General features: G+C 37.9%; 1 protein-coding gene across 6 annotated transcripts in view; it reads left to right on the top strand.

Annotated features, from left to right (window-relative positions):
* The window catches only part of LOC107740308 (RING finger and SPRY domain-containing protein 1-like), a 20498-nt gene that overhangs the window by 7814 nt on the left and 2531 nt on the right, over positions 1–10153 (top strand). For all 6 annotated transcript variants that reach the window (XM_016552698.1, XM_016552697.1, XM_016552693.1 and 3 more), the window contains exons 3-14: positions 1712–1764; positions 4259–4371; positions 5148–5274; positions 6705–6763; positions 7067–7133; positions 7218–7349; positions 7582–7697; positions 8171–8314; positions 8428–8539; positions 8673–8775; positions 8884–9036; positions 9168–9272. In XM_016552698.1, coding sequence (XP_016408184.1) covers positions 1712–1764; positions 4259–4371; positions 5148–5274; positions 6705–6763; positions 7067–7133; positions 7218–7349; positions 7582–7697; positions 8171–8314; positions 8428–8539; positions 8673–8775; positions 8884–9036; positions 9168–9272 — 1284 coding nt within the window. The remainder of the gene's footprint in view (positions 1–1711; positions 1765–4258; positions 4372–5147; positions 5275–6704; positions 6764–7066; positions 7134–7217; positions 7350–7581; positions 7698–8170; positions 8315–8427; positions 8540–8672; positions 8776–8883; positions 9037–9167; positions 9273–10153) is intronic.

The following is a 10153-nucleotide window of genomic DNA, read 5'->3' as shown; positions in this document are numbered from 1 at the left end:
AACAGTTTACTCGCGCGTGACTTGTATTAACAAATTTGGTCCGTTTAGAAACTTTACCGTTTGAAAGCGAACCGCACCAAGAATAAAAAGCAACATTGTAATCATTTTAATCCCTGTTTCGGAACAAAGCAATCGATCTACAGGTGTGAAAGCACCCTAATGTATTGCCCAAGACAGCAGCTTGAGGTAACGGAGAGAGCTTCATGTATCTTTTAACATTTTGGCTGGATATCAGAGTCGCCAGTCACTCTTCCTCTTTGTTACATGTTCTTACACCTTCCCACACAGCCGGCCTACTGCTATCTAATGATGGATGTTCACTTTAGACTAGAAGTTGTTCTATGTGTACATCAGATTTGGTGGCTCTGTACCCACCATCTTATTTGCGAGGCCTGCAGTATTGCCTGAATATTTGAATAGTTTATGGTCACTTTTTTAGAGAATCTCAGATTAAAGAAAAAAAAATCTGCAGCAGCAGCTTCACAAGAAAAGGAAATGTTTTTGTTTTGATTCCAAAGAAAAATACCTAAAGGGCACAAGGGGGAGTGTCAGCTTTTCCTTTCTTTTCTGTTTTTTTCTTTTCTTTTCTTTTCTTTTACAGCTGGAATATATTATGGTTGGTCAACCACATCCTTTGACAGCCGTTTTTATTCTTAAACCTGAAATCCTAGTTTTGATGATATAGCTAAGACATTTTTTTTCAAAATTTGCATGACTTTTCTGGCTCAATATTTATTTTTTATATACTTACTCTGTCAACCAGAGGAAACATTTTATAAATATGTCTAATGCGTTATATTACTGCGTTACAGCAAAAAGTAATATACTACTGTAATATTATTGCTTTTGTAATGCGTTACTCCCAACACTGGTAATGAGCATATACTGTATATCCATAACTCTTTTTATTGAAAGATTCAATCTCATAGAATCACAACATGAATCGTCTATAATTTACTAACACCCAGTTTCTGTTAATAAAGTTTGAAGACAAGCAATATTGTCTTAATTACCATCCTAGAGCAAATATTTTAGCCAGTATGGGGGACTTTGAGTCAAAAAGGTTGAGAACCTTGAATTAGGGGGGTCTGTTCTGTACAGTGCAGAAAATCAGCGTGTTTCTAACTAGCACATATCCCTGTGTGACCATTACACAGCAATCACACAGCAGACAGACACCTATGGCTGGGGGCATTAGACCTTTCTCACACACTCTCTCTTTCTCTTTTTCGACCACCCTCATAGCTATCTTTTCCTTGTCCTCGTCTGCTGTTTGAAAACATCACCCCTAGTACCCACCAAGCACTGATTTATGACTGACAAATGAACCACAACGGTGTCACACTGCAGAATAGAGGCAAATTTATTTTCCCTGCTTAAGTGTCTCTGGTGGTGTTTTGATCGGCACCTCATGGGATTTTGCTATCGCTGCTTAGATTTACTGTTGCAGACCCAGCTTGCAAAATGGATGCATACACCCTAAAGCCAAAACAGCGGTGGCGGCGGGAGTCTGCCCTCCAATAGCAACCAGCCATGTTTCACACAATCACCTGTTATAGCATTAGGCTTTCATAACTAATGTCTAGAGCAGCCAAGGACTAAATAAGATGCTTACACCCTGGGTATGAGGCACACAGGTAAACATTTTCTCTTATTAGGTTGCTCTACTTTTTTGCCATTAACTATTGTATTTGTTCTTTTTGTGTTTCAGTGACCAAGAGCCACCGTACTCCATGATAACGCTGCATGAGATGGCAGAGACGGGTGAGTGAATGACACGCAAAATGCTGCAGCACTTCCATAAAGGGTTCAAATCTGCTATTGCGCTATATGCCAATACAAGAAAGTTCTAATGCTCTTGTCATCCATGTGTCTCATCCAAGATTGTTCACATGTGGATGGTGGGATTCACAAACTTTCAAATGCTGGCATTCTGATTGCGAGGAGTAAAGTTTATGCACATGCAGATGCATATACACTTACCCATGTCACTTATTGTATGGCTTATATGTGATTATCTATATGGATAATGGGATTACCAAATCGCAAAGGCTGTAATTTTATTTAATAGATTTATGCACTGCGTGTTTCAGAGTGAAGTGTGCCATTGTGTTCTTTTACATGTAAACTGCAGCTTGGTTTGCTGTAAATTCTGCACCACTCAAACTCATATGCATCTACTCTGAGTTTGGCTCACTCATGACATGAATTTGAGAATATGCAATAAACCTGTTATGAGAAGCACTTATAAAGCAGCTGTTGTCAACAAAAGAGAAGCTTAAGTGCTCCCTGTGGTTTTCTGCTAAAATAAAAGCTTGATGGTTTAACGTTTGAAAATTAAGAACTTAGACAGCCATAGTCAGCCATAAATATTAGTATTATAATTTTACAGCTGTACTTTAAAATGAAATTATTATTGTTTATTTTTTTCTTAAATTTCTCATTTTTTAATTTTAAAGTGAAATATTACAACAGTTTCTTAATTTTGTTTAGTATTTGTATTTAATAATAATATAATAAGATTTTTTAATTAATTATTTTATAGTCATATTGAGATATAATCTCAACATTTTTGGCAAAGTTGTCCATCCCCGCAAATGAGAACAGCAAATCTGAAGTTTTTTTTGTTTCCTTTCTTTTTAAATTACATTTTAAATTGCAATCACAATTTTTTTTATCATAAAAACGACAGTTAGATTTTTTTTTCTCTCTCTCAAATCGTACAGCTGTACCACCTACTGAGGTGATTGGATTGCTATTCATCTCAAATGCATCTTTATGCTTGGTCTTTTCATGAACCAGTGTATGAAGTCTAAAAACCCCCTAAAATGCCTGGAGAAAATTGTCTGTTAACATTCCCATTCATCTCAATGCTTGAAATCTCAGACTTGGATGGTGCCATTTTTGCTTCATATAAACTCTGATTTGTTTTGAAAGGATCACCTGAATCGTAAATATGACCCAAATGATCTGGAACCACAGGAGAATGACAACACTGATGGCACAACGAGAATGTGTGCAGTCACAAGCTCTTCAGCTTTATTACTTTCTCCTTGCTCCAGGCGTGTGCATGAGCTGTGACATTCATTGGTGTCTACTTCATCTACTCAAATATAAAGCTCAAAACATTCATTGTTGAGTTTTATTTAGTTAGAATGAGTAGCTACTTTTGAATGTCTGTCAGAAAACAATGTAGTTATTAGCCAAGCAAACCAGCCGAACCTCGACTCTTTGGTTCCAGGCTTGTTTTTTTTCCATCAGGGGAACAAGTGCAGCTTGTTGTGACCCCCTGGCTACTGATTAAGTTATTAGGATTTTAATCTAACAGCGGAAGCTGTGGGTATTAGTGGCGGCTACTTTTGAATTTTGGCTCGTGCCTTGCGCTGCCATTGTCATGCCGTCACTCAGTTCGCAACAGAAAGCTGCAGCTTTAAAGTCCCTCAGAGCCTCAAGACTGCAGAAACAAACACTGTGTTTAAAAGTGTGTAAAAGCTACACTGCTTTTGCTAGTTTACAAGGGCAGTGCGCTGCTGTTTGTTTACATGTCCTTTTTGCATACAAATTTACCTTCTATCTTTTTAATTAGTCATGGATGTTACCTGCAGTGAATCTAAGTGTACCGTTGTAATGTTGAGGAGATTGTTTGGGTCTGCGGATGGACCAGACTCTAATCAGGGGTCAAAATTGAGCAAGGTCATAATATGCAGGTCGCCAGTCTGCCTCTCTTCTTGTGCCATTGCCAAAGCCTCTGTGACTGTTGATTTTATTTATACATGCATCTGTTGCTCCAAGCTGAGCCTGCATGTTGTGGTTTGAGACTCTGTGGCGTCAGGTGGCTGCTTAGAGCTTCATGCAGGAGTAAACAGGTGGAAACGCTACTCTGGGCTTCAAGATTGACATCGAAACCCCCTGAATAGCATGTGTTTAGTAGATTGTTTTTGTGTCAATTTATGTGCATTTTTGAGTATGTTTTCTGTAAAATAAATGTGTAATTTTAGCAATTTAGTTATCTAATTTGCTCATCATCATCATCATCATCATTATCATATAATGTTGACTTCTTATAGACCATCTGCTCTCGAGATGTTGGCATTAGCAATTGGAAAAACCCATATTGTTTAACCAATCATTTTCAATGTTGTTTGAATGCATTGTCATAATAATGGCTCTGTAATAGACATGTCCCATAGACTGAACTTCTGTTTGTTCTTCCCCCCCATCCTCTTTTGTCTCTGTCCCTCTTTTTCTCACGCTGTAGATGATGGCTGGTTGGAAGTGGTGCAGTCTTTAATTAGGGTAATTCCTCTAGATGACCCACTAGGACCGGCCGTAATAACCCTCTTATTGGATGAATGCCCTTTGCCTACCAAAGTGAGTTCACATATACATTACCACACAACATTGACTACCAAACTATTTTTCCACCTCTGTTTTTGCTAATGGACAGTAATGCAGCTCTATTTTTTCTAGCACTTTGAAAATGGGACCACAACATTTCCCTGGTACTTGAATTTATGCTGCTTTTGAGTGATATCCCTCTCGCTTTATTTAATTGATTTCAACAGATGCTTTTTTTGCACTGAAATGGTTCTTTTTTCTATTTTATCTTGATACCAAGATAAAATCTTGGTATAATTTCTGTTATAGTTTATAATTGCGGTCAGAATCATGCTTAACTGAGCATTAAGATTCAAGATTAAGGTATTATGATGTTATGCAACTGTTTTTATACTGATACGAGATTTATTGTTCATTTATGTCCTCTTTTGGTTTGGGTCCATCAAATTCCAAATATGGAAAAAATGTGTTAAATTACATGAAGAATCTTTGTGTATATACATATTGTTATCTTCAAATACTCTACTTAAAGTTTAAAGTCATTATGTTTTTTAGTACTTAGAAATTAATACTTTTATTCAGCAAGGATTGATCAAAAGTGACAGTAACAACCTTGTAAAAATATATATATTAAGTATGAGTAAAAATATGTTATTGCTTCTGACTCCTTGTTTAAGTTTTGAGGAAGAAAGTGCAGCTAATATTAAGGTGAAGGAGCAGCTGTTCTGTGTGTGGTAGTTTCCTGATTCAGTGCATTATTTTCTGACCCATTACAAATTCAGTCATTGATGAAGAGTTTGTTTTGTAAGGATGCTCTGCAGAAGTTGTCAGACATGTTAAATCTGAGTGCTGCTGTGGCACGTCAGGATGCCCTCATCCCAGCCAAACACCGCAACACCACAGCAGTCCTGGGCTGTCTGGCTGAGAAACTGGCTGGTAAGGGACATGCACACACACACACACACACACTGCATTGACTGAAGCAATGCTGCAAGCCTTTTTCCCATTCTGACACTGTCACAGATGTGATGTCCAGTTATTTGTAAGCGATACATATAATTTTAGGATTTGTGTATATATATATATATATATATATATATATATATGTATGTGTGTGTGTGTATACTATATATATATATGCATCTCGTTTTACGTCATATTTGCACTAGCCTGTTCCTCTAAAGCTAAAGAGCTGAGTTTGCAGTCTGTGAAGACCTGTGAAGACCTGTCATGACTGAGCATGCTGCAGGCTCCCTCAGAGGCCTGTGATTTGACAGCTCTGCTGAGGCTGCAGCACACAAACACACACACGCACACTGTCCAGTTCTCTCAGTTTGTAGATATGTGCTTCTGTTTTTAAGGTCAGACACATTAGGGCTGTCAAAAAAAAAAAATCTAATTTCAAATATTCGTCGAATTTAAAATTAAACTCCACAATTTTAGGTGTGCGTTAAGGAGGCAGCCTTATCAGTGGCGCACAAGATGCGATGACGATGTAAGTGTCGTTGGATTATGTTTTTCTTAGCATATCCAGTTGAAGCCACTAGATGCGGCGCTGCTGCGTAATTAATGACAAATATTGCGGAAAAAGAGAACATCAATGCAAAGAAGATCTTTTGTTTACGTCAAAACTGAAACCAAGCCGTTTACACAGAACGCATATTTCGCGCATTTTCTAGAGGGACATCTATCACCATTGCACTCGCGTCTCGCACAAAAGAGCCGCATGTTTAGAAAGCCATGTAAAATTAATGCAACTTTAAAAAAGCATATCTCAAGACTTTATGGTGGGGTATTTTCCCCATCCCACTGCAACTCGTGTTTTTAAATGAAAAATGTACTCTGTGTGATTGGCTTTCGGCCCTTTGTATTAAACTATGCATACATACATGATGCTGTTTTGTTTATAGTTGTTTAAGGAACTTAATTAATTATAATTGGTTTATAAACATTATTTTAAACATTATGCACTTTTTTCACAGATAGTCATGTTGTCTTATGCTTTGATTTGCATTAGTAGTATTTTGCTCGATGCGCCCTCTTGTGGCCTCAGGAGAGAAGCCAAAAGCTTTTCTTAACCCTAACTGAAATTCTGCCATTTAAATTTGAATATAATTCAAATTTTGATAATATTTAATTACAAAATTCGAATTTAGTTTTTCAGCCATTTTGACAGCCCTAAGACACATTGCCCAAAGGAATCATTTGGTTAATACTAGGGCTGCATGATAAATCGCATGCGATAGATTTACCGCTGATTAAAGAACCAGCTTTACTGACAAGATGCGCGTTAAATATCGCTGCGATTTATCGTGCAGCCCTAGTTAATACTAGAGTACTTCATCTTTTTACTCTTCTGTCTACAGGTCCAGCGAGCATTGCGCTCCTCAGCCCTGGAACTCTGGAGTACTTACTTGAGAGTTTGGTAAGAATGTTGAGTGGTTTTATTAAACATACTGACTAACGGGGTATTTCTTTAAGGGGTCACATCATGGAAAACAGGAAGTCTTTTGAAGTGATGGTTCAAATTGCTGCATAGATGTACTCTAACATTCACAATGCAAATCTTCCTCCCCAGTATACTTAGAATACTTATGTAAACTAAGCTGCGAAATATCCCAGTTTGGTGATCATTTTCACTCTTTTTATACTAATGCTTTGGTTTTGCACGATCAATTGCATTAAAGCTGGTATTATAGCCATTGAAGTGGTCTTGTTGTTCTTCTAGAGTTCTGAGGCCCATCCCACTGTCATGCTGTTTGCTCTCATCGCTTTAGAGAAGTTCTCTCAAACCAGTAAGTCTAACTGGTCTCCGCTCAAAATGTTCAGTCAGAAGAGTCTCAGAAAGGTACTTTAATGACAGTCTGTCTTTATCTTAGGTGAAAACAAGTTAACAGTGTCGGAATCGTGCATCAGTAAGCGTTTGTCTGTTCTGGAGTGCTGGGCAGATCATCCAGACTACCTGAAGCGTCAAGTGGGCTTTTGTGCCCAGTGGAGCCTTGATAACCTCTGTGAGTATCTTTACTGAGACTTTTTAAATGAAGAATGACCTAGGAAATAAATATTTCCCATAGAATGTGAAATCCTTTAAATACTTTTTTTGATTTTCATTGAGTTCACTTTCTGTGGAATATGGAAGAACTGTTTGTAATTGGTGATGATTTTGTCAATTTAAGTCAAATATTAAGATTGTACATTGTGTCTCACTGATAATTTTATCTTTGGTCACACTTTGGCCTGTAGTCATTAAAGAGGGGCGTCAGTTTACCTATGAGAAGGTCAACTTAAACAACATCAACGCCATGCTGAACAGTAATGATGTCAGCGAATATCTCAAGATCTCTCCTACTGGACTGGAGGTGAGAGACAAACCATTATTATAACTGTGGGTTAAATTCTGCAAAATGGATTTAGATCATGTAAGATGTGATCAACAGAACTGAACTACACTCTTATTGGTAGATAGAAGACCGTTATTTAAAGCACTTTCAAAATGAGAATAAAGAAATAAATGAAAACCAAATAAATATACACACAAGGCATGAGGAATGTTGTAGAGATATGAAAGATATGAATGATGATTCAGATTATGTGGAAATCTACAGAATTCTGTGCAATTCTGCTGTTTCACTTCCAGTTAGGCCACTCTATAAACAAAACATCTTTTCATACTTCTTTGAAAGGTTTACATACAACTCATAAAGTTCTAAGCATGCCTTAACCTTTTTACCTATTGTGGAAGAATAGCTAGTTGTAACCATAACAAACAAACAAAATATTGTGATTAGTGCAAAAACTTGATGTCTAACGTGATCTGGCCTTTTCTCATTAGGCGCGGTGTGATGCATCATCATTTGAGAGCGTCCGCTGTACATTCTGTGTGGATTCGGGAGTTTGGTACTATGAAGTAACGGTCATCACCTCTGGCGTCATGCAGATTGGCTGGGCAACCAAGGACAGCAAGTTTCTTAACCATGTGTGTTTCTGGTTATGTTTAGATATTTGTGCTTTCTCTTATTATATTATCTTATCACATAAATGAAGAAATCAACTTGAATTTCAGTAGTAAGAACATGTTTCTTTGTACAGGAGGGTTATGGGATTGGAGATGATGAGTACTCATGTGCGTATGATGGCTGCAGGCAGCTGATCTGGTACAACGCTCGCAGTAAACCTCACTCCCACCCCTGCTGGAAAGAAGGTTTGTGCAGAGCATCCTGTTCAGCACCCAAGTTCTTCAATTATGTGATGTTTTCCTACATGTAGTGTATTTCATCATTTTGGAAATAAAACTTTAGCAAAGTTTTGTACTAAGTGTTCTCTGGGCTTTCTAGGTGATGCCATAGGGTTCCTGCTGGACCTCAGTAAGAAGCAGATGATTTTCTATCTAAACGGACACCAGCTGCCTCCTGAGAAGCAGGTGTTCTCCTCCGCCACGTAAGCAAAGCTCACTTCCTCCACCACAAAAAAAAAATGTTTATGGAGCTTTACCTTGCCTTAAAACTTGCTTTACCTTGTCTTAAAACTTGCTTTACCTTGTCTTAGGTCTGGCTTCTTTGCCGCAGCCAGTTTCATGTCCTACCAACAGTGTGAGTTCAACTTCGGAGCCAAGCCCTTCCGCCATCCCCCCTCCATCAAATTCAACACATTTAATGAGTTTGCCTCACTCGCATCAGATGAGAAAATCATTTTGCCCAGGTTTGCACCGTTTATTAGATTTCTGTACACAGGGCCAAGTATCAATGACTGTTGTGAATGTGAATAATACATTAGTTATCACCTAAAGCAGGTGACTCATACCATTCATGCCACTATTTTCATTATTTCAGACACAGGCGCCTGGCTTTGCTCAAGCAAGTTAGCATCAGAGATAACTGCTGCACCCTCTGCTGTGACCAGATGGCAGACACTGAACTGAGACCTTGTTTGCACAGGTACAAAGTTCAACATATAGAGTCGGTGTTTACACCACTTTGTTTATTGGTTAAGGGATGGGATTGGAGGCTCAAGAAAGCAGGATTGTTGTGCTTGGCTGAATTGGAGTACATAAGAACAAGTGTTGCTATGAGAATTAGGACATTTAAAACACATTTGACATTTATTATCCTATATTTTACCATTATGTATTAAGCCAAAATGTGCAAAGTAAAATGATAAAACTGTTAAAGGGGTGGTTGATTGCGATTTCACTTTTTTAATGTTAGTTAGTGTGTAATGTTGCTGTTTGAGCATAAACAATATCTGCAAAGTTGCGAAGCTGAAAGTTCAATGCAAACAGAGATATCGTCTTTTAAAATTCTGGCAGTTTAATGCCTACAAAAATGGCTGGTAGGGACTACAACAAGTTACTTCACGGGTTCGTGACATCACAAACCCAGATAAACCCCGCCCTCGGGAAAAGGCAGCAAAGGGGGCGAGGCCATGCTGCGCTGCTTTAGAGAAGAGGAAGAGAAATAGAGGTGCACGTAAAAATCTGTTCATATATGAATCGCGATTCTGTCTTCTAACGATTCTAATGGATTCACAAGATTCAAAATCAATGTTCTAAAGCAGCAGTTCTTAATACTGTTCCTCGCGTCCCCCTGCTCTGCACACGATCTGCATCTCTCTATCATTCAGCTCAGCTCCAACAATGAACTGTTCCAATTAGGGCTGAACGGTTTTGGAAAATAATCTAATTGCGATTTTTTTTACCAATATTGCGATTGCGATTTAATATGCAATTATTTTTTAAAGCTCTTTATGAGCTATAAATTATTGTATAGTATGACCAACACACTATTAGATAGATTAAACATAAATGTTCTTTTCTGTA

This window comes from Sinocyclocheilus rhinocerous, unplaced genomic scaffold (assembly GCF_001515625.1).
Source record: "Sinocyclocheilus rhinocerous isolate Xijiao unplaced genomic scaffold, SAMN03320098_v1.1 scaffold1426, whole genome shotgun sequence".
In the NCBI taxonomy this organism is placed as follows: Eukaryota; Metazoa; Chordata; class Actinopteri; order Cypriniformes; family Cyprinidae; genus Sinocyclocheilus; species Sinocyclocheilus rhinocerous.
Note: the sequence above shows the minus strand (reverse complement) of the source record. Positions and strands in the feature narration are given on the sequence as shown.